At 36.0% G+C, this 26,413-nt stretch overlaps 1 protein-coding gene across 1 annotated transcript in view; it reads left to right on the top strand.

The window, feature by feature from the left end:
• LOC132129028 (membrane-associated guanylate kinase, WW and PDZ domain-containing protein 3-like) overlaps positions 1-26,413 on the top strand; it is a 131,423-nt gene that overhangs the window by 60,760 nt on the left and 44,250 nt on the right. The window contains exons 2-3 of the mRNA XM_059540442.1: positions 15,658-15,774; positions 25,967-26,086. Coding sequence (XP_059396425.1) covers positions 15,658-15,774; positions 25,967-26,086 — 237 coding nt within the window. The remainder of the gene's footprint in view (positions 1-15,657; positions 15,775-25,966; positions 26,087-26,413) is intronic.

Here is a 26,413-nt window from a genome sequence, read left to right as displayed (position 1 = left end):
GGTATTCTTCTCAAGACACCTGTCCATGCCACTATAAATCTGAACTGTCCCTGGGAAGGGGGTTCAAAAGGCCCAACAAGGCCTTTCAGGAGAAGGTTATCTTTCTCTGCCAGGCATAATGTAACATTGTTTAGTATTAAATCTGCTCTCTGGAAGATTACAGTTTCACCTTTAAATCCAACAGCCCGACTCTAGACTGATTTGTATACCATGGTTGTGCAGCATTCACAATTGGATTGAATGCTCTTTAAACTCCAAGGGTGGAAGGCAACAGGATGCAGAATCGTAATTAAAATTTGAATTGAAGAAAGCAGAATTCAAATGGAAATAAATTCAAAGAAATGTAAAAGTGCATTTCATTTATTATTATATCTAAACATTAAAAATGGTGTGTTTCCATAAACCTTGTGATATTAAAGAATTTTTTAAATAAATGTATATCATTACACAATGTATGTTTATTTATTTATTTGGCAAAATATATATATATATATTTTATCCAAAATCTAGCTATATAAAGTCAGTAGATTATAATGTAAATATATAAATATGCAAATAATTTGTGCATCCGGAATAATTATATATTTATTTATCTCAAAACGTGTTGGACTAATGAAATGCCTCTGTTGTGTTGAAATTCTTTGAATTGCTTTCCATTAAATTATCTTATTCTCATTCAAAATGATTTGAGTTGCAGTCAATTCAATTTAAATTCATACCTAAGGAGACAATTCTAAAATTCAGTATTTTTCCCAACCATGCCTTTTTTTAAATGTGTCAAAACCTTACAATGCATTTGCGCACACGCGGATCCACTTTAATAACAATAAGCAAATATCTCTATCAGCCTTGTTTTAAAGTTCACTATTTTATGTCAGCATACACGCTGTACAGGAAGATGTACAATCTGAAGACATTTTTATATAAAATCTTACTACAGACGCTCAAATGTATTCTTCAGTACCCTCTAACCCAAATACCAAGGTCTTTGAGGTAGAAACAGTCTCCTTGGTTACAGGATCCAGAGGAAAGAGAGATGGAGACACTTAAAGGGGGGAAGATCACTCCCTTTATCCATTTAATTTCCTTCCCTCCAGCTTCAGCTCCCACAGCTAATCCTGTTTGGAAATATTTTCAGGGAAAAGAGGATTATATTGTAAATCACTCACACTTAATTAAATTCATCATTGTCTCTTAAAAGCTTGCATTCTTCTCACTGGGACATTTGCTCCAATAAATAAGAGTCAAGTTGTTGTAATTAAGTCAAATGGGTTCCCCTCATCTGGGAATTGTAGGAACCACTGAAACAGGATTGTATTTCTGATTGTGGGGGGGGGGCTGTTCATAGCAACTAAAATGTGTGGAAAACAGAAGCTCCAGTTTATGTGAAGCCACAATAATGCTGTGTAAAAAGTTAAAATGCAGCATTTAGTCAAAATGTGGTCTTTGATAATATAAAATCTATAATTACAATTTAAAATTAAATTTTTTTTAATTCTGATAAAATCATTTAAAATGAGAAATTTTGTTTTTAATTTAGGAAATTCTCACTTTTGTACCCCAAAATAAATCAGTGTATATGTTAGTCTCATGCTATAACTTTCTTGACCTCTGCTGCACTATGGAAACATTATTACACCTGAGTGCCATTAAACAGCTTGAAAGATCAAAGACATTTTTTTTTTTATATAACTCCAACTGTATTCGTCTGAAAGAAGAAAGTCATATACACCTAGGATGCCTTGAGGGTGAGTAATTTATGGGCTAATTTTCATTTTTGGGTGAACTAACCCTTTAATGAGATTAGTATGTGCTTGGAAACACACTCACATTCATATTGTGTATGCATTTGAGCCCAGATATTACCATGTAATGGGCAGAATAAAAGGGCACTGTCATTTTGGTCTCATTGGATATATTGTGGGTTGTGTGATTGAAGGTGTCCCTGCGGTTCTAGTGTTAACTATTCCAACTAATCATGAGGCTTGTGTGCATTTGTGTCAGACGGTGTCAGACAGCATGCAGACTGTGAAACGCATCAAAGAAGCTTCAAAAAGTAATAGACCATTGATTCTTCTTCACAATTCATATTTATTTAATATATTTTCAGAGCATTTTTATACAAATATATAAAAAATGTGTCTTCGATGTTCTTGTTCTTTTTAAGCATTTCCTGAACAAATTACTCTTTTCGCGAATTCCTTCGAATGTTTTGATTCATTGAAGAGAAATGGCTTATAAGAGTCATTCGTTCAGGAATCAGACTGTTCTGGTTGCTCTGTTTATTTTTGATTCACTAAAAAAAGCTCAATCGAGTCAATTGTTTGGGATTGGACTGATTGCACTGTATGGTTTTAATTCACTAGAAGGAAATGGTTCATAAGAGTGAATTGTTTGGGAATCTGACTGTTACATGCTGTAGGTTCAGTTCCATCCTCATTGCAGAATAATGCATGTGCAAAACCAAACCTCATTTAGATCTGGTATTTTTAAAACAATGGAACGGTTTCTAAATAAGAAACAATCCTCAGTTCCCAACTCTGTGACATTTAACAGATCTGTATAAATATATTCTATTATCAATGAGAATGTGTAATACCATTTTATGAGAAAAGATTAAAAAATGAAAAGATGAAATGGCTTGACCTTCAGTCGGTTTATTAAAAATGTAATTTTAATTATTGATCAAGACTTTTCAGAGACTTTACTTTTGTTAGGGATGTCTACTCAAGCCTGTTAACTAATTGACATTGCTTTGAACTTCCCCTTTGTGTTGTATGTGAATGATCCAGCCGTTTAATGGCACAACCTCTTTTCCCAGAAGACCTTTTTAACTCAATGCCTTCAATTGGTCCTATCTTTCACATACGGCCCCAATCAGAATTCTTCTATCAATATGAAAACAAGTGCCTTGATTAGCTGTGTATGAAAGTTCTACTCTACCTCATGGGTTTGAGCTTGAGGTCTTCGATTAATTAAAGTTCTTTTACAGCCCTCTGCAGTGATACCTCAAGCAGAACGGCTTTTTGCTACATTAAATGATCTTTACTGCCCCAACTTAGCTCAAATTCTTCTTTCTTCGACTTGAATGCAGGATGGCATAGTGCACTCAGCTAGAGAGATGCTACTTGGAGGTCATTATCCTTTCCAAAAGCTTTGAATTCATGGGCAGTGGTAAACAAATCATACCTAATAAAGGCTCGTGATCCAGCTTCAACGGTCTTATTTTGACTAGAGCTGTCATTTTGGCCAGCTATTAAGGTCTCAATTGGTCAAATCACAATAAGTGGTCAGAAAAGAAGAAAAACTCTGAAAACATGCTTTAATGACAGAATTGAATAATATTAATTTAGCAGAAATCTTTTGTTTTAGTGTAATGGATGATTGACAGGTGAGAAGGCTGTCCTTCACTGTTTTGGTTTGATGGTTATTTTTAACAGATGGCTGCATTTGTAATGTGTATTTATTTAACCACCTCCAAATGTGGCTCATGTGATCGCAAAGCTTTGTTTACACCTGTCCTGAAAACCTTTTAGATCATCTGAGGTGGATGGAAGTATCGTTTTAAGCATCGAGAGCATTTGTGTCAATTTTGGTAGCATTTTTGCCCCGAGCCCTAGTCCTGCTCCAAGAGTTAAGCCAGAAGATGATATGCCAGGCTGTTTAAACAAACACAGCGATGTTTTCATTGTGCTACAGTGTTTATTATATGCTAAGTCGACCTTCGTATGGCTTATAGTTGTCTCTGCATAGGATTAAGTAATTTAACATTGAAAAAAACATTGCATTTTAACACTTTTCTTTTGTTTGTTTCTTTGCCTGAATTCAATCTGCTCTCCTTCTGTCATTCATTTTTGGACCCTGTTGACTGCTCTGTTTTGCTTAAAAGAAAACAGACTAAGTCACAAATCGAATGGCAGATTCCACCAGCCTGGGATAAATGAGTCACTTGGCATCTACCCACTCAGATCAGCGGCATCTGAACTTGTGCGCCTCCCAGGAGTGTAAGACTGATGTGAACTGGACATCGACTTCATTGTTTAGTCGCCCTGATCACTTTGCAGCGTCCAACTTGTTAGTTTCTCTTATGGGCAGTTACTGTGCCAGAGAGGTGATGGATGGCTTTAATGTGTGCGAGCGGCCCCTTTGAGAACTCCCTCATCCTAGCCAAAGTGAACAGGGAGATTTGCTACCACAAGATTCAGTCAATCTGACAGTGGAAAATATTACTCTTCCTTGACACACAGAGAGCGACAAAGACAAGACGGTGTTGTTTTGATATTAATCCTCTAGTTATAGACACACATGTGCACACAAGTATACATGGGCCATTGTTATGCAATGCATCTTAAGCTCTATAACTTTTGTTTTATAAATGAATATGCCTGTAATGTTATTTCAAAAAGTATTTCTTTATGAAAGCTCAGGCATTTGAAGTTTATTATTCATAAATTTACACAATGAAATAAAGTGCAGTTATTCGGTAAGAGATTGAGAACATGAGAGCTTGAACAGCTTAAATAATTTTTATCCATATTTTGAAATGCTCATATTGCTTGAAGAAATCCTGTTTCCACCTCAGAATAAAAAAGTAAATAATAACAAGACAAATATGATTTTATTTCTTGTAACATATATACGTAACAATGGCAACTTTTTCAAATAATTGCGGTGTTATCAGAATATGTTTTTATTTCAATCAGTACTGCTAAAACCGCAAAATACAGAACCATTCAATAGTTTGGGGTCGGTAAGGTTTTTAAAAATGCTTCTGAAAGATGTTGCTTATACTCAAGAAGGCTGCGTTTATTTGATCAAAATACAGTAAAAACAGCAATATTAACTGTTTTCTATTTAAATGTATGTTAAAATGTAATTTATTCCTGTGATGGAAAGCAGCTTTTATTTCCGTCTTCAGTGTCACATGATCCTTCGGAAATCATTCTGATATGCTGATTTGCAGCCAAGAAATATTTTTCTAATTATTGTCAATTATTTTTCTTCTTATTGTCAATATTATTGTCCTGGAGGATTTTTAATATCTATTCCAGAATATTTTATCCAGAATATTATATAATATATGATGGAGACATGAAAATGTACTGCCTTGTAGGATTAATCCATGTATGCACATGCAGTAGCATATATATATGCATTTAGCAGATGCTTTTATCCAAAGCTACTTAGTGCATTCAGGCTAACATTTTTTTTTACCTAACATGTGTTCCCTAGGAATCAAACCCACAACCTTGCGCTGCTAACGCAATGCTCTACCAGTTGAGCCACAGGAACATATATAGAAATACTGCATGTGCATACATATATATGATCTTTTATTCAGAAGTATTCCTTTGACCTCATATACAGATAGGTGGGTGATACAGAATCAGCCATGAATTCAGGATCACAGATCCACTTATGCAAATCTGCATGTTAACGAGAGACACTTGAGATAGGTTGCAGGCTTCTCTTGGCTCATTTTGAGCGGCCGGTGTGTGGACTGACAAGACCTTGTTTCAGTCAGTCAGTACGAGCGCTGCATAACAACATACCGGAAGGACAGCCGAGGTCACGGCTCCTCACACAACACTGAGTGGTTGACATGTAACTTGGGGTAATAAATGTTTCTTCAAAGAACTTCGATAATGTCTGTTTCGATTTCAGATTTCAGAGATTTCAGCCTCCTTCGAACAAAATAATGAATACCCTACATTTCATACGCATGTTAAAAAAATCTCCAGACATAGCTTGAGGATTATAGGAAGCCCAGCTTTGATTCTTCTCTACTTATCTCTGCCGTTTCAGTCTTTCTTCCCATAAGGTTCACATAGGACCCTTCAAAAGCTCCTGGATGTTCTTTGGCTTCATCTTGGAGTTGATGGGAAAGGAGGAGATGAGACGTTTCAGTCTGAAACACTGTGGTGCATCAGACACTACAAAGCCGAATGGTCTGAGTGAGGAGGCAGCCGGCGGGCTCAAGATTTCTACAGATCTCTCTGTTCTTGACTCCTTTGTGTGATTGTTCCTTTCATCTATGGCTTCCTGTGACACTAGGTGCATGGATATGAATATCATAGGTGTACAGTACTTATGAGTGTTATGGACTCAAGGCAGAAGAGATGTTGCGGGTGAGATTGTGAATATTTGATTCCTCCCTCCAGATTTTCTCCTCGTTCTTGTGGTTGGGTTTTGTGCTGGTGCCAAGCAGGGCACGCTCACTGCTAGTTTGATGATTGAGGACACCGGCATTTAAATGTGAAACTGTCGTGACATGTTATGGCCTGAGGGTGCTGTTGTTTTAAGCATTTATCTGGGATTCATGGGAGTTCGGAACAGAGGCTGCGTCCCAAAACCTAAAAACAAGGCCATCTTCACAGGCAGTGTGAAACTGTAGGAAGGCATTAGCACACATGTATTCAGTGTTTGCATAACATCTTGTTTGAAAGATGCTTTCACATCAGTTTTTAAAGACTGCATAGAAAAAATATGTATAAACATTTAAACACTAGATGTATTATAAAACATTTATATAATAATAAAAATGCTAAAATTTCTTTCATTTTTATTGTCATTACTTTAAATATTGTAAAAAAAAAAAAAGTGGTTCAACAAAATACTGACACAAGGGGGTGATCCTTTTTCCAACTCGGTGATTCTGGTTTTTATTTTTATTTTTTATTCTTTTATGACATGTTATATCTTTCACTTTGATGTTCTAAGTTGTACTGAGTAAATACTGCTGGATAAAACAGTAACTGTCCGTCTTCATTTCAGGCTGCAAAGCAACAAAATGTGGTTATTTTACAGGTGGTGAATATTAAATTACTAAATACAGGTGGTGATTCTTTTCTATACCCACTGTGTGTGTGTGTGTGTGTATATATATATATACATTATATATAATATATAATTGTATCATTTTGTATAATTATATAGGTTCCAAATTTTTTGTTTTGAGAAGATTTTTTTTTTTTTATTGAATACATACAATTCAATCATTTTATGTTTGCGTATTATTTTGGGAGGCTACTACATGCAGAAAGAAAAAAGGTTTACTTATCTCTTGGTGACAAATGCAGACAAAATCTAAAATTCCCCAGTAAACTTTTGAGTGAATTGTGTGTTTGCTTTGGGCCCTGTGAGGCAACACAGGTCTAACAAGCAGAGAGCAAGTGGGACCCGAGTTGCCAAGCGCCTCTTTCTCCTGGCTAATTAGCTCTTCACTGGGCTTCCCGTGAATCTCCATCGGACCACTGTCATAACATGGCCTTGTTAGTTCCTGGTGATGGTTTATCTGTGGCATTTATATGGCTCTCCTAATTAAAAAAGGGGTCTCAGCATGTGGGATTGTTTTCAGGGGTAAGGTGACTGTATTTTGAAACAGTGTCCTGTAGATACAGTGTTTGTACAACACACAGGCTATGTATGTAGACTCCTATGAATTCCTAGTCACGTGAGAGTCTTTTTGTGTTTGCTTTGTTTAACATTGGCAAATAGAGTACTCGTGCCTGAAGATATACTAGAAGGTGTTGAAGTAGAAAGGTGGGAAGGTGCATTCAGTTGGCTTTTCCTTCAACATGCATCAAGAATAGATTCATGGGATCACTCAATGTTTGAGCAAATGTTGGTGACGAGTTGTTTTAGCGCAGCCTTTGTTTGCTGTAGTCGTCTCTGCATGTAGGTTGTAGTGTTGTCTAGCTTGTAAATCCATCATCCATCCATCAAATCAATCCATCCAGATCTTAGGAAAATGATATATAGCTTAGTATGTTATATTACACGGTGAAGAGACGTAAGTAGGGCTGTGCTAACAATTGAAATAAAACCAAAATTAGGAGAGGGTTTATTTGTTTATTCGCAGTAAATGCTGCTCCACGTGACCACTGCAAGTGCTGTGAGTTTGAGTCACTTATAAAGTGCATTTAGGAACACAACATGCACTGACAATCTTCCTAAATGTGTAATGAGAAGCATTTAACCTATACTGGCTGTTGTCAAGAAGCTTTAAAGGTATCTTGCGGTTTTCCACAACAAAAAAAAAAGCAGGCATGAATATAAATAAATAAATTTTATAGTTGTACTTTGTGAAATAAAATTATGATTATTTTTATTAAAATACCCTATTTTACGTCCATATTACAATATTATGTTATTGTAAACAATATTGTTTCTTATTTTTATATTTAATAATATTAACAACAGCAATAATAATAATAATAATTATTATTATTAATATTATTATTATTATCATATAGCTATATATTAAAACAAATTGGGGGGGGGGGCAAATTGTGCAATTTAAATTTAAAGCAATTTATTTATTTATTTTTTAATTAGCTTCGGAAACTGTTAAATATATTTTAACATTCAGCTGGTGTGGTATGTCCAGTTATCATCTACTGGGCAAACATGACTTCATTAATATTCATGGACCAAGTTAATAAGGTTTTTTAATGTACCCCTCTCACTTTTCAGATCACTCGTACGCCCCTGGTCCAATTGAATATGGCGTTTACTCAAACTAAAGTCCATTCCACACTCCCACTCACTGACATTTTTGCATGTCTGGGGAGAAATCACCTTCCCCGATGACTAGTGTCTTTTAGTCAAGAGGAGGAGAGCAGAATAATTATAAATCACATAAAAAGAGTTAGTCACATTATAAAGGATGAGTACGATGAAAATAAGAACATCTTCAAAGCTTTTGTACAAGAATAGACCATCACTATGGTATTGCATCATGGATTCTTTCTATGTCAATCCCTGACCTCGTCTACCTTGATGAAAATGGCTCTAATGCCTTGATGATGAGGCACAAAAGGAGCTATTGTATCCCGTGGCTCTCATGGGCAGCCTGGCAGTACAGTGACTGGAACTCATGCAGTCTAGTGAGAGACCAAGGGTGGCACCCCAGAGATATGACACAGTTTGCTAATGCTACCTGACAGCGTAGCCACAAAGAGCGCCTTGTTCTGTAAACAAAGACCTAGGCTGATACAGAATGAGTGTGTGGGGGGTTTTGGTGAGTGTTAGTGTATGAGAATGTCATCCAAAATAACAATTGACATGTCCATGTATATGATTGGCTAATGTCCTGATGTCTCCCGCTGCTCTACATGTATGAGGACACAACGGTGAGAACTGCTGGCATTTTGTAACTCTTTCATGAAAGATCTTCGCCGTATCTGGGGTAGAGGCTTTTGGCACACAGCGTCATATAGCTGAGTTTGTGTGAAATGCAAGCATGCAGAATTTTAAGTTAGGGAACTAGGGAACATGGAGCACGTTCCTGTGTGCTACTGTACAATACTTGATGAAGGATGAAGCAAAGCTATTGTGGCCTGACCTAAATTCCTCCCATTTTACAGTGTCCAAAGAAATACACAGTGTAGCTCTTGGACCTTGTTGTACAACTTATTTTGAAAACCATCACTAGCTTTGAAAGCCTTCCCTACTTAAAAAGCGTGAATGCAATTTATAATTGTTGTGCTTATACAAGCATTTTATACAATAAATGAATTTTGAATGCCACATTCAAAATAACCCTCACATATCTCCGTTACTGTATGTCAAAAAGGGATAGGTCACCCAAATATATAAAAAAAATTGACATTTAACTCACCATCAAGTGTTATGGGGAATACTGTGGAAGTCAATGGCTACCGTCAACTGTGTGGTTACCAACATTCATCAATATATCTTAATTTGTGCTCAACATAAGATAGAAACTCATGTTTGTTTGGAACTACAAGATATGTTAATATAGTTGTTCTGTATTTGATATCTTAATTTGAACAAAAATGTATGAGTAAATATCACAAATATCTCAAAAGAATGTTCAAAGTACGTGGCAGTAATATATAACAATCATAATTAAAATGCTATAAAACACACTAAAATACAAATGTACAACAATAAACTGAAATCATATTTTTGTTTTTATTGCTACAGATTTACATATTATTTACATATTAGAAAATCATTTAGTCAGAATCAACCATTTTGATCAAGCGTTCTAAAATACCTTATCCTTATCGGATTTACAACCTCTTGTGTGAGACTGACCACATTCCCAGTGTGTTTCATGCTCTAAAGCTGCTGATTATTTCCAGCTGTTGGTTGCTGGAGCCGGTGATGTCAGTGTAAGAGGAGTCTGGGGGGCTTCTCTCCACTCGTCCTGCCTCTCCTTTGAGGTATCACAGTACGACTCACAGAGCCTCCCTAGCGGTCCCAACTGGCCTCATTCAGCATAGTTCAGCACTTCATACTGCAGCTCAATACACACTCGTGCTGGACCAAGACACTCCCTAATGAACGGCTGCAATAAATCATGTTTTACACCATTGGAAATAAGCACTGCCTAAAGTGTGTGCAGAATGAAGAAGTCGTAGACCCACTGTATTGTCTTTCTAAACCGCCATGGAGGAGGAAATAATACCAGAACTCTAAATGAGAATGATGGGCCTCTTGAGCACATTTAGATTGGAGCAAATTAGTATGCGTCGAAGTCGACCAATGAAATGAGGCTAATCTGCAATCACAGTGGGCCATCCATTCCATTCCCCGTGAGATAGAATTGCTTGGGGAGAGACTTATTTTGATTACATTTACATTCGAAATTAGTCAGACATAACACAACATGTTTTGTATTTCTGTCCTGAGGCAAAAATGACATTTCCACATCAAGTATTTGTCTTTTCAGTTTGACAGAAACATTGAATGTACAGTGAAGTTTGTGTTCATTCCAAATGACTTAATATTTGGTTGAATGGCAACAAAGCATAAAATAATTAGAAGAATAATTCTAAGATCTGATCACTATCTGCGTTTACATGGACCTTTTTAATCAGATCGTAATAGGACTAGAAGCACAATCAGAATAAAAATGTCACATGCAAACACGTCAATCGGATTGAATCGGCTCGATCTGACTAAAAATTTGATCGGATTGTAAGGGGTGGTTTATCCCTTTTGTAATCCGAGCGAGAGGACATGCAAACACTTGATCGGATTGAAAACCGAAACTGGAAAGTACTGCGCATGCGCAGTGAGGTAGAAATAGCATAATGTCGTATGACGCACAGAACAAGGTATTCTTCCTGGTGAATAAACTGTCATAAATAAGTATCCTATTAGAAGTCTCCCCTTTCACTCAGCAAATGTGAAGTTGACCCAGTCCTCGTTTAAGACTCTCATCAACAGACGTCTAGTTTTGAGTGCGGGAAGAGGCACTTTTACTACTTTTTCTTTTGTTGCTAAAGTAAAGTTAAGCAGCACAACAGTTCATGTGCTGGTCATCGCCTAATTAGGACCCGAAGTAGATAAATATAACGTGTGTGGGAAACTCTGTATATTCATGCAGTGTGCGCATGTCAAAAGAGTAAATCCGATCAGAAGCTTGTGACATGTAAACGCGCACATCAACCCGATCACTTTATTTACCTGTCATGTAAACACTACGTTCAGATTCGTCAATCAGAATGAATTCATTCCGATGGAAGCAAAAAGTGTCCATGTAAACGCATCTACTGATTCTCCAAGCCCTGTTGGTCCACTGCAAATATAAACTTGGCTAAAATAAATGTAATGTTTTCTATTCTATGTTATGTTATGTTATGTTTATTATATTTTATATCTCTCATATTGTATTTTTGTAGGGAAAAAACAGAAAACTGTTATTTTAGAAAATATAAAAATTAGTGCTGTCAAAACAATGAATCAAAAATGTCAAAAAATAAGTTTATTTACATAATGTGTGTGTGTGTGTGTATATAATTAAAAAAAAAAAAAAAAAAATATATATATATATATATATATATATATATATATATATATATATTCTTACAACCATTTGTTTTATAATATAATATAATATCATATATATCTCCAACTTGTAAAGAAAATTATATTAATGAACAGAACTACTTTTTTCACATATAAAGAGTGCTAAAAACTGCAGCACTGCCAGTTAAAATTACGCATTCACTGATATAATATGATATATGATATATGATATGACACAATACGATACGATATGACAGTCTTAAGTGTCAATTTTTCGGAATTGAGATTTATACATCAATGGAAAGCTTATTTATTCAGCTTTCCAATGGTGCATGATTTATTTTGCCGAGATACAACTATTTAAAAATATGGAATCTGAGGGTACAAAAAAAAACAATCTGAAAAAAAATCACCTTTGAAGTTGTCCAGATGAATTCTTAGCAATTTGTATTACTAATCAAAAATTAAGTTTTGATATATTTACATTAGGAAATGTACAAAATATATTCATGGAACATGATCTTTACTTAATATCCTAATGATTTTTGGCATAAAAGAAAAATTTATAATTTTGACCCAAACAATGTTTTTTTGGAGTATTGCTAAAAATATACCCCAGCGACTTAAGACTGGTTTTGTGGTCACATATGATATATGATATGATATATGGCACGATATTACATATAATATGACACAAGGTATATGATATATGACATATGATAAGATATATATGATATGACATATATGATATGATATCCAGCTTCTTGTATATTTTGTAATGAAAAAAAACCATGTTAAATCTATCAAAGAAAAAAATCATTCATTTGTAGTGGAACCTGTGAAAAATGTTGAACTGAAGGAAAAAAACATTATCGTCCTTGAGCCCTGCGACCTATTTAGACGCCACATCAACAGCACATACTGATTTCAGAAGTGAGGACATTGCAAAGCTGTTGCTTGACCCCATTTTGAAGTAGCATGAGCAGCTCTTTTACCTGTAAGTATATGCCAGAGTGTGTCAGGATCCATGATCGCACAGGTCTGTGAGGACAGCCAGCGGGTTCAGCAGCTGCGAGGTCTAAAACAATGCTTATTGATGCAGAGCCATGTGACTGGCACAGTTTCAAAGCACATCCTCCTCACCCAGAGATCATCAGCTGCGTAATACCAACAGCTGGAGACTGGAGCTGCTCAAAGAGGCATTGCTTTCTTCCCCTCCCTCCCATATTTAATTTGGCAGTGGAAACTTGGCTCAGACTCATTTATTCTCTAATTCTGAGGGTCTTCTCCTCTCCTCCTTCCTCCAGGATGACTTGCACCACCCCCTCTCTTCCTTGAACTCCACCTGAACTCCTGGCACGTTTGCTGCAAGAGCAAAGCATTATAACCTGCATTGTTTTGTTAACGCTCATCATGCATTCACACATCTGGATGCTCATGGAGGGAAGCCAGTAAATATTTTTTGTAGCGCTGGAAACAGCTGGACTTCCTGCTGCAGATCACATGATTGTCATTTAATCCAGAAGACTGGGACAGTTTCCAGAGTTTAGCAAGATTTAGTCATATTTACCTCATTTGCAACTGAAAGCATTTGTTGTTTTTTTGTTTTTGTTTGTCACCAGCACAGCTGTTGCTAATGAGTGGAACTCATAGATTATCAAATGTCTATACAAAAATATAAATTTTACATCATTCTACACATATTGTACAAGCTTCTGTAATGACAGTTTGAAACTTTATAGCAAGTTATGCCTGTCTTATCAAGAGCCAAATAAATACATGAATGTTTGTTTCCAACCAAAACTTTATAATAAAGATTTTTTTTATCATTTCGAAAGAAGTGTCTTATGCTCACTAAGGCTGCATTTATTTGGGGGAAAAATGGTACAAATTGATAATAACTTTTCTTTTTTTTCCATTTGAATATATTTTAAAATTTAATTTATTAATGTGATGGTAAAACTGAACTTTCAGTAGCCATTACTCAAGACTTCAGTTTCACATGACCCTTCAGGGATCATTCCAACATGCTGATTTAATGCTCATGAAACATTTATTATTATTATCAATGCTGAAAACAGCTCATGACAGGGATGGAAATTAGCACCCGCCACCAGCCCAATGCGGGTGATTTTGTTTTGTGGCGGGTAAACTCGCTTCACCTACCGGCCCCAGTGGCGGGTAAATAAAAAAAGCATACTGTTTCACCCGCCGATGGACAAAAAAGTTAATTTCCATCCCTGGTGTGTGTACAACATGCAATAAAGTGTAATATCATCCGAAGCAGCTCCGTGGAGAAAGGCGGCGTTGTTCCTAGTACAGTGTTTACAGCTGAAGTTAGTGGCGCTGGCGGAGTGATATATTTGTTGGTTATTTACAGTACGTTTTATAGCACGCGCTCATGATATACAAGATTGCGTGAAGTTCATTTTCCTCCAGCATTCTGCAACATTTTAGATTATATGGACAGTTTGTGTTTATCTTATTGTTTTTAACATCATAATAAGCAAACTAACAAAAGTATTATCAGTCGCGTGTCTAATAACTGCTGTCCGGGGATGCATTTAATTTCCAGTCTTCAAGTACATTACTTTTTCAGAAGTTAGCTCTGTGGCTAGTAAGTTGTTATGCTGTTCATTTTTGTTTGTAGAAACAACATTGTATCGCTACACATGTTTGACAGCTCTGGCGTGACGAGACACGTAAAAACGCAGTGTGTTAGTTTGTTGACGGCGTAAAAGTTTACGAGCCGAGATTTCTTTCAGTGATACAGTGTTGAACAGGGGACTTTTCCCCACGTGTTCCCTCAACCAAAAACACAACATTATTCATGCGTACGAAAACTGTTTAGAATATTGCAAAAATGTTATTGTGCATCTAAAAAGTTCAGTGCTGTGTATCATCCGGTTGGGCTACAGAGTTGAGAGAATGAGCTACTTCAGCAAGAGTCGGCTGTTTCAAAACCTAGTAAGGCAGCATTTTTGAGCATCACTGAAAGAGAAAATGCCAGTATTTCATTGAGACTTGAGATTAAATAAACTGCTTAAGTATTGTAGATCTTGTAGTATTAATTTTCACATGCAGTTACACATTGTCGGTTAAAAACAAGAAAGTGGCTGGTAAAAACATTAAGTGGCTGGTAGGTTTTGAAATCCACCAGCCACAGTGGCCGGTGGACAAAAAGTTAATTTCCATCCCTGGCTCATAACATACACAGTTTCTTCCAATCTCGTGTTAATCTAGAGTACCAATAGAGTACTATTACATCCTTCATATCTCTGAAGAGTCTTTAGTTTTATAAGATTTGTAAAAGACAGATACAGCTTCACGCTTCTCTCTGAAAACAGTCAAGCTCCTGGAGGCGTGCTGTGGGAGGAGGTAAAGAGTCAAAAGCACACAAAGCTTTTACATAGCAATCATCTGCAAGCTGTGGCATCGGCATAAAGCAGGAAGAAAAACTTTATTGACTTAAATTTGATCTAATCTGTTTTGTCCTCGAAATGCCAGGGAACAAACAAACACACTTGCAAACTCTGTTGTTTTGGCCAAGTTTAGCATGGGAATTAAAGTCAGAATGCATGAAATAGCATCCTTTATCAGAATTTTGAGATACAAGTTTCTTTTTCATCTGATGTCGAAGCTGCCCTCTGATTTAATCTGTCATATAGAGAGCACTTTTGCCTAATCCAATCAGTTTCTGTAGAATAAAATCAAGACATGATGGATGACACAAGTCAAACCTACATATTTTGGAATGATAAATAATCCTGTTTCATTGTATACAGTATTGTAATATTGTACAATATGGATATAAAATGCTGTTTTTGTACTCAAACTACCCAACATTTACCCAGATTCAATGTGTCTCGGCAGGTAAAGTGTTGAACACAGATCTGCGTCATTACCTCAGCCTGCAGTTCCAGAAAGGCTCTTTGGACCACAAGCTCCAGCAGGTGATCAGAGATAATCTGTACCTGCGCACCATTCCCTGTGAGTACCATACACGTTCACACATCTGACCTCACTCAGATCCTTAAATCTCATTAAATGTCTTATTGCAGGTCATACTCAGGTAATTATGTCATGATACATGAGTCAGCACTGTAGCTGAGTATGAAATCAGTAGTGAAGCATTATATGATGTTATATTGTTTGTTTGTTTTAATTGTTCATTCATTCATTCCTTTATTTATTTACTCTTTTTCATTCATTTATTCATGTATTTGTTTATTCAGTTATTCGTCCGTTCATCCATTCATTAATTTACTATAAAGTGATAGAGTTGGTTTCAAGTAAAAACGTATATGTTCAACAAACAAAACTTTAAAAAATGTAGTTTAATAACAGGTTGTGTAGAATGCATCTTGACATAAAGCTTGAGGATTGTTGCATATTCAATATTTGTACAAAGTACAAAATAACCCAAGTCATATGTGTGTCTTATTCAGTGTTTAAATACACATTTCACCACAAAAGTTCTCCCAAAGACATGTTATGAGTGTTGCATGGTTTTTGTTTCCAAAATAGGCATTGCATGCCATGGTTGATTATCATTCTATAAATTTGGACTCATATGTTTTGCTATTTTATTACTTTAAAATGTGAAATCAGTTTTATTAGAGCAAATGCAGTCTGATAACTGGAATCTGAGTCGTAATCTTTGTAAAAACTTTTGTCCACTAAACAAAGCTTGAAATGGGGTGTTTTTAACCCCACATCACTTTTGGTCATTTTCAGCTCAATTTAAATGAAGGTCTCATCTAAAAGAGTTCTTATGAACCCAGAAGTGCAGCTGCCCAGTGCTAGTTTGTAATGAGGAAAGAGTTAGTAGACTCAGCATGTGTTTTCTAGGGTTATTCACATGCTCTTGCTCTCCATTCTGCCCTCACCTGGTAGAACAGACTCTTCACCCAGCCCATATTCTGCAGCTGAGAGTCAGGAGTCACAGCGTTACTCTTTTCACCCCAAGGACAGTGATTATAATAATAACTGTAATGTTTTAATATTCATTCTAATTCTATGAGAATAAAACATTCCACACCACAACTATAACAACAATGAAGTCATTGGAATCACTTTCAGAATGATTTTTTCCAGCCGATGAACAACAAAACACAGCTATATGTAGCTATAATGTAGCTAATTAGAATTTACTGAAGAGCTTCAGTATTTAAAAAGGCAGAAGACAATGCATGCTCATTATGAACAGAATGCTATCATATGTTTAATGTAGATGCTAATATAGTTACCATTAGTTATTCTTGGAATGAACGGGCCTTTAATCCTCATTCCTGCCACATGCCTGCTATAACAAGCAGATGCCAGAGGCTGCTGATGGCTGCTTGAGGACAGTTTAATCCTTCTCTCACTCTCTCCCTGTTTCCTTTGTGCCAACTTCAGTTTCCATACTTCCATTGCCTGTACGGTTTAATGTCACATAATCATGATCGATTAAACCTGTTGGGTAATGTAGAATTACTTGCCAGAATTGGCTCAGTAATTCCTTGGCAACAGTTTTCAGTTACAGACCATCTGGAACAGACAACCATATTTTTTCTTAACAATATCAGTGCCAATAAACCAGTACGTAATCACGAAATGTGTTTTGCTCTTTTGTTGTGCAGAATACAGTATGTGGTCTGGTCACAAACCAGTGATTTAGTGAAATATATGCCTTAATTACTTGCACATCTTTAATGAGTGCCTTTTTTCTCTCGGGCTATGGTGTAATGTTTTAATTAGTGCTGTTTGTTAAGGCATTTATCATCATTAATATGGCTCATACTTAGGGTTAGAGATTAAAAAAGTAAACACTTAATGCTATCTATTAAAGGAATATTTCTGTAATTATAGGAACATTTCTGTAATTATATACTCACCTTTTTGTAACTCCAAACTTAATGCTGTTTTGGACCTCTTCGACTTTGAATATCTTCTCATGTGCACCACACAGCAGAAGAAATTCCAGAGTCATAAGGGTAAGAATATCACACACTTGGGAATGGGATTTTATGACTTTAATCACCTAGTAACTGCATTGCACCAGGCAAACAGTGTTGTGTCAGCAACCTATGCACCAGCAAGCACTATGTCTTTTGTTTTTCAGTAAATGTAAAAATCTAGTCTCTGTCTGTTAATTTAGAATGTGATGTAGCTTGTGCTGTTTTCATTAAGTGACTCCTGCACCTGGCATGTGGCTCTTTGTAATTTGTGATTTTAATGGACACCAGGCCTGAGCAGATGTTTGGTTTGCAGTGGCTTAACATTGCATGAGACACAGGCTCAGTGTGTGGGCCCACCTGGAATCTGTAATGTCATTCTCATCCACTGTCCTTGTTACGGTCTGTTCAGGCCTATGACTCAACACACAGTCCTCCATTCACACTTTCCATCCAGTATAATCATAAGCATCGGGCTGAGAGCCAGATGATGGACAGGTCTAATTATATTTAATAGTGCCGGTAGTAGCAGTTATGTCATAATGAACTGTCATAGTTCATCTTCCAGGCTTCCAGTCAAGTAAAATAGTCAAATAATGATTTAATTGTAAGTTATTAATCACAGTGAAGGTGAAGGACAGTGAGGAGCAGTATTGGCATTTAATTGAAGTCAGTGTTTAATAATACATTGCTCAGATTTAAAGAGTGTTCACCCAGAAAATTATTTGAATTTATTTTACTCACCGTATGTTGTTCTGGACCTGTATGGCTTTATTTCTTCCATTGAACACAAAAGAAGATGATTTGAAATATCTTTGTGCTTTTTTTTTGGTTCACACAATGGAAGTCAATGGGCTTTGATGTTGTTAGGTTTCCAGGGTTCTTCTAAATATATTCTCTTGTGTTCCACCTACTCTTTTCTGATGTTATTAACTCACATGTATGCAGCTTCAAACCCCTTTCACTTTTTATTCTGCATGTCAATATTTAGTATTTTTAAGAATCCGAATGATTCAATCAATGAGTTGAAATGGATTACCAAATCAGTCTGAATGATTTCAGGTTTATGAATGGATCAAGTGATTCATTAAAAAGAACCAGCTCAAATGAAAGCTTTGTTCACCGATCCAGTTCTCTCAATGACTCACTATCACTGACTTCTCAAGTTGAAGAAAATTATCAGTGATTATTATATCTAGGCTCCAGAAGACCACCTTTAAGCTTTTTCAGGGTTATTTTTTAGATCTTAACAAATACCGTCGCTATGAAATGTTGTCTGAAATGGATTCACTTCATCAAGCACTGACTGCACTGTCTGTCATACCCTTTGCTCATCTGACAACTTCTTAAATGGAACTGTTGCACGTCTCTCTGGACACGGGGACAGAAAAGTAATTAAAGCAATTTCCTTTGAAAAAAGGAAGAAAGAAGAACGCCTGGAGTCCAAATTGCCACACAATCTGTTATAGCTCAACGGTAACCCCTCTCTGCCTCATCTGCAGATATATATATATATATATATATATATATATATATATATATATATATATATATATATATATATAAAATATATACAGTATATATATATATAATATATACAGTAGGTAGACAGCCTAACTGGGCTTTACCGCCGCGTGTACCGTCGCAATTCAGTCGCGTGTTAAAATCATTCGCGAAACTACCGCCAGGTGGCGCAAAGGGACGGATTGCGAAATGAATGTAATTGTAAAATGATATAAAAGTAAGAAGTAAAACAACAATAACATTATGATATAACATTGTAACGTCTTTAAAAACTATTCAAACATTTACAGTGAGTTAATTTTAAAACGTAAGATCTTAGGCTACAGTCTACTCATCAAAAATTAAAAGAAGACCTTTACACAAAGGATCATTGTGACGAGTGGGGCGGGGCCGAGGGACGTGGGAGCGAGGCCGGTGGAGTGATTGGAGATGAACTACACCTGTTCGACCCGCCGGTCTCGAGGCCCACGGAGGAGATGGAATGATATAAAACTGGAGCGACGACAGTGAAGGACGAGAGAGGACCAGGCCTGGGCTTGTAGTTGTGTTTTGGTTTTATTTTGTGCGCATCAGTCGTCCGTGAGGGGCTGGTGCGCTATTTTATGTTTATTTTGAATTATTAAAGTTTCAGTTGAGTGTCCGCCGGTTCCCGCCTCCTTCTTCCGGATGAATATGAAGGTTTAATTCATTACAATCATATGCATGCTACTGTTATTAAACAGTAAATAAATATAAGGCCCATGTATGTATGTATGTATGTATATGTATGTGTATATGTGTGTGTATATATATATATATATATATATATATATATATATATATATATATATATATATATATATATATATATATATATATATATATATGGATAAAAAGCTAAATGTTTTCATTTCATTTTCATTTCTGTTCATTCTTGGTTTAAAAAAAATCTTCAGGTTCCATATGCAGAGCGAAAATAAAAACTGCACATCTACCATCACACGTGCAGTGCAAATCTTGCACATATTTTAGCCACACACCTTCATTTAAATGCAGCTGCATTTTTTTTTTCATTAAATAATATGAAAGCAACTATGGCTGGGTGATAAATTGATTTTATCAATTAACTCGAATTTGTAATTTACATCGGTTTGTTTGAATGAAAATAAGTTTTCTTTTTAACATCCACCGACGCACCACTCAGTTCTCCCGTAGTTCAGAGTGGCTCAACCATCCCCCGCGAGTCTGACAGAGACACGCAGATGAGCAAAGGATGAGCTGAGCGGTGCGATTCTGACTGGAGCCTCCATCACGAGTACAATTCATGCCAACAGCCCGTAATATAACTGCATATTCAGCAAGAATTAATGTTAAACATATTTAGCTATGGCTTGATCAGGTTATAATGACTGCAATAGTCGAGAGGGATGTTAAAGGCTATATGAGTTTGTCTGTTTCTTTTACTGATTATTTTCGGGTTAAAGCATGATTTAAACAGATAAAGCACATTCACACGCAATCGCTTTAGCAAGTTTTTTATCTTGTCTCAGTTACAAGTTTATAACTATATTAAAACTTGTTTTGAAAAATTTCTTTGTCATTTGAATATTGATTTTAAAATCGATTTAAATCATAAATCTGATTTTTTTTTTTTTTAGGCCATATGCTATCGCCCAGCACTAAAAGCAAGTAAAGAAGGCTCCCTTTAAAATCACTTATGTTGTCAGTTAATGAAGCTCTTTTTTACACCGTGTGCATTTTGTTGATTATAATGAGAAAACTTGAGTTTAATCGTGAGGACGGTTTATTAATCCTGTCAGGGACCAAGCAGTTAAGCAAGAGGAGTCGCAAGGGAAGTTAAAAAATAAGGATTTTTATTTCCCAAAAATCATGACAACAAAGTGAAAATAAAGGTTTGGGCCCAAAAACAAAAGTCAAATAAACAAACAGTAACTAAAGCTCTAAACAAAAAATACAACTAACTCTTACAAAGAAACAACGGGGACTTATATATTGGCTGATCAGACCAATTTTAACACACAGGGGAAGACTAACAACAACAACACTACTACACAAGCTACAAATAACAGCAAAATCTGCATAAAACTTATTCCAAAAGTAATAAACATTTAATTAATCTTAATTCAACAAAAGTACTCAATATAATATAAATCCAAACCCCGGAATATCTAAGCAGAGAACGAGCTATCCCCCCAGGACATAAACAATGGTAGTGTCCAATTAGGCCACCTCCCCTATAAAACTGCTCCTGCTCCAACCGCCACCCCTTTAAGCCAGCCAACTTCCTGGATCTCTCCCGGGTGTGGAATCCAACACTGGTAAGCTCAGAAACAAATAATTACACAAACAAAATGACAAAAGTAACTAATGGTGAGCGCTCCCAAAACTATACTTCTGTATGGTCAACTAAATAAAATACAATGTATGTGAAATGACCTTTGTGTCCTGTGAGTTATTTGTAAATCGTGCAGGTTTAATTTATTCGTTTCTTGTTTTAGGCTAATTAGGCATAATTAATGTGAACGAAATTATACAGCGCTTCACGTTTAAACATGCAACAATTTCTTAATCAGTTTACAGACAAATGTCTTTTTCCTAAGAAGTTATCTGTCAAAATAAAGGACAGGTAACGAATAGCAAAAATGCATGTTGTTTTATTAAATAAATTTTAAAATATAAATTAAAATATAGGCATAACATATGAAAATATTGACATTGCATATTAATCCATGTAGCCTACCCCCTTAAAATAGGCTACCACTTTTAATGCTCCGATGCAAAGTAAAGCACAATTTCTTTTGAATAATATAACACATAATTCATATAATATAAATAATACTGCACACCTTTTAACTGATCAAATCTAAAATATGCCTAATATTTTAAAATATGCCTAATATCTAAAATAAAATAATACCATGTAGCTTAGAGAAAATATAAGCACAGACTCAGGCACAGGCTTGACATTTATCCTGCTTGAATTCGTTCTAATAAATGCACATAACTTCATAAGTACCAAACTTTCATCTGTGAATATTACATATTAAATATTTTAACTATAGTCTTTTTCTTTCATTTTCCGTGACTGAAGCCGTCAAATGTAACGCATCAGCAAGGCAAAACTGACGTCTATTTGCGAAAATGTGCTGCGATGCGCTTGTTTGATAACTTGTGTTTAAAGCGGCACTCAGCGGTCAAAAGCTGCAAATGCACTTTACAGACGCCGTGGCGGTAAAAAGGGCCTTTAGGCTGTCTACTTAGTGTGTGTATATATATATATATATACAGGGGTGCACATAAGTGGTCCGCATGCGCGACCAAAATAAAAAATGCATTATATAAATATGTTCTGAAAGCTTATTTGCTTACCGACCGGTGTTGACAGGTGTTAATACACAATTACCATTTTAGATCACAAACTGTACTATATAAGTTTTATTTTCAACCTGAAAGCATAAATCTGGCTATGCCATGTCGTTTTCAAGGCACAATGCAAAACTGTGACATTCATCCACTGACGCTCTTCAATTAGCAGCAGCGCTAAATCCGGAAGCGCGTATACTTACATGCCGGCAACCTGCCAAAATAAAAGCCTTCTGATTTTAAGTTTGAATATGATGAAAATGCTTTTATTTATTTATTTTTAAACGTTTTTTTCCAAAGCGACTTAAAATTGTGGAATACATAAAGCGATCCTTCTTAAAGAGGCAAACAAAGAAAGTAGTAGTAAATATTAGCATTTTATTTTTAAGTTTACTATAAAATAAATGTATTTGTATTTAATACGAAGTCTGCCTTTTATTTTTAATAATATTAACACACTATTATTTTGTTTATTTACTATTATTTTAAAAACTAAATAAAGTGCAATAATATTATAACTATTATTAATAATTTTTTATAGTTCTATTTAATGGGTCACGCTATATGCAGTGTGAGGACCAAACCAAAGCTCCAGGTTCTCTTATGAGAACCAGGCTGAAAAAATTATGTGCACCCCTGTGTATATATATATATATATATATATATATATATATATATATATATATAATGAGTGCAGAAATAAAAATGTGTCCTAGGTAGTCAATATTAAAGGATTGCTTTTTTTTAACACTTGTGCAATTTTAAGAGTTTAAACTTTTCCAGAGCTTGTTAAGGGGTCTCACAGCTGATGATGAGTACATAGTGAAGTTTAAATAGAATTCATCATTCCTTTAATGTCACAAAACAAACACTTCATCCTGTATTGCCAGTATTAGTCTTCTATATAATATAAAAATACAAACCCGATTACAAAAAAGTTGGGACACTGTACAAATCGTGAATAAAAATAGAATGCAATGGTGTTTCAAAGTTTAAAATTTCAATATTTTATTCAGAATACAACATAGATGACATATCAAATGTTTAAACTGAGAAAATGTATCATTTTAAGGGAAAAATAAGTTGATTTTAAATTTCATGGCATCAACAAATCTCAAAAAAGTTGGGACAAGGCCATGTTTACCACTGTGTGGCATCCCCTCTTTTTTTTTATAACAGTCTGCAAACGTCTGGGGACTTACAAGTTGCTCAAGTTTAGGAATAGGAATGCTGTCCCATTCTTGTCTAATACAGGCTTCTAGTTACTCAACTGTCTTAGGTCTTCTTTGTCACATCTTCCTCTTTATGATGCGCCAAATGTTTACTATGGGTGAAAGATCTGGACTGCAGGCTGGACATTTCAGTACCCAGATCCTTCTTCTACGCAGCCATGATGTTGTAATTGATGCAGTATGTGGTCTGGCCTGGCTTTGTCATGTTGGAAAATGCAAGGTCTTCCCTGAAAGAGACAATGTCTGGATGGGAGCATATGTTGTTCTAGAACTTGGATATAACTTTCAGCATTGAGGGTGCCTTTCCAGATGTGTAAGCTACCCATGCCACACGCACTCATCCAACCCATTACCATCAGAGATGCAGGCTTCTGAACTGAGCGCTGATAACAACTTGAGTTGTTCTTGTCCTCTTTAGTCCAGATCGCATGGCGTCTTAGTTTTCCAAAAAGAACTTCAAATTTTGATTCATCTGACAACCGAACAGTTTTCCACTTTGCCACAGACCATTTTAAATGAGCCTTGGCCCAGAGAAAATGCCTATGCTTCTGAATCATGTTTAGATATGGCTTCTTTTTGACCTAGAGTTTTAGCTGGCAACAGCGAATGGCACGGTGGATTGTGTTCACCGACAATGTTTTCTGGAAGTATTCCTGAGCCCATGTTGTGATTTCCAGTACAGTAGCATTCCTGTATGTGATGCAGTGCCGTCTAAGGGCAAGAAAGATATGAAAGATATTATAAACTGTAGATGATGATAACTTCAAACTCTTTGCAATTTTTCTCTGAGAAACTTATTTCTGATATTGCGCCACTAATTTTCGCCGCAGCATTGGGGGAATTGGTGATCCTCTGCTCTTCTTGACTTCTGAGAGACACTGCCACTCTGAGAGGCTCTTTTATACCCAATTATGTTGCCAATTGACCTAATTAGTTGCAAATTGGTCCTCCAGCTGTTCCTTAAATGTACATTTAACTTTTCCGGCCTCTTATTGCAACCAGTCCCAACTTTTTTGGAATGTGTAGCTCTCATGAAATCCAAATTGAGCCAATATTTGGCATGACATTTCAAATTGTCTCAGTTTCAACATTTGATATGTTATCTATATTCCATTGTGAATAAAATATAAGTTTAAGAGATTTGTACATTATTTCATTCCTTTTTTACTCACAATTTTTACAGTGTCCCAACTTTTTTGGAATCGGGTTTGTACCTTTGCATTCAGAATTCATATGTGAAACACTAGCACTAACTTCCATTTTAAGAAAGATTTGGTTCTTTAAAGCAGTCTTTGAAGTGCAAGAATTGTTTTAGGAGAGGGCCAAGTTGGGTCAGTATTTTCTTTGTGATGTTCTGTGGAGTGCCGGGTTGTGCAGCATCCTGCTGGGGTGGATGGTAAGGTGCTTAAGCAGCTGGCAGTGTTCCGTGTAGCCTGTGCAAACTGCAGAGCTAATTGTTTGTTTATCCTCCTCCAGCACAGAAACTGGCACCTGGGCTCTCGCCCCACAGTAGCTGCTGTGTCACTCTCAAGTTTGACAAATTTTAGTGATGCAGCAAGCAAAGTGTGAACTAACGATCAAAAAAAGACACTACAGCAGAATATCTGGATGCAGATGAATCATTGTGTTCTTTCTTGTAGAGAGGACAACGATAAAGGCTCTCAAAAGTGAGCCATTTTGTCTTTTGTTCAACGAGAGTGTTTGCAGAGAGCTTTTGAGAAACAGTGAGGTCAGAGATCAACACTCAAAATAATGTAAAGAAAATGTCTGATTTCATAATCCTTTATATTTATCTTAACAATTGAATGCAGTTGGGAGTTGTTTTGTTTGTTGTGAATGTTTAACTTTTTATTTTATTTTTTTTAATCAAATGCCCATGCTCAGATGTGCATCACAATACAGAAAAAAAGTTCTGGCGCTGTTTCCATTTTATCACAACTTTAATATATTTTCATGTTTAAATTAGCAAGTGTGGGGAGATTTCAGTAGAAAGGCAAACAGTAAAATCTATACATAAAATGTATTTGAGATAAGTTTCAGTGTCACCTTCCTGTAACTAAAATGTAAAAATATGTACATAGTTGAAGAATTATTTTTACTCATCGTTGTGTGTGCCTTTGGCAGGTACCACGAGGCAGCCTCGTGAAGGGGAGGTTCCAGGAGTGGACTATAATTTCATCAGCGTGGGGGAGTTTCGTGTGCTGGAGGAGAGTGGTCTGCTACTGGAGAGTGGAACATATGATGGTATGAAACCCTGTGTAGGAGCTCTGAGAGTCAAGTATCATTTCTTGTGGGCATGGTATACAGATACTTGTTGAGAACACAATCTAAATGAGATATGTTTGTAGAAGGAATTACTAGTGTTTGCAAGATGCATAGATGTGAGAAAGGGTAATGCATTCTGTAACTTGCTGTGCATGAGAATCAACAAATAACCAGACACAACAGTGTAAAGGATAAGTTGTATAAGACAAATTCAGTATGCAGGAGCTACTAAACTGAACTTTATGTAAATAAGGGATGACTCAATGTAGTAACTACCAATGGGAGTGCAGACAGTGAAGTTTACTT

Source organism: Carassius carassius, chromosome 46 (genome assembly GCF_963082965.1).
Source record: "Carassius carassius chromosome 46, fCarCar2.1, whole genome shotgun sequence".
NCBI classification, from domain to species: Eukaryota; Metazoa; Chordata; class Actinopteri; order Cypriniformes; family Cyprinidae; genus Carassius; species Carassius carassius.
The sequence above is the reverse complement of the archived record's forward strand: the minus strand, read 5'-3'. Positions and strand labels throughout refer to the sequence as shown.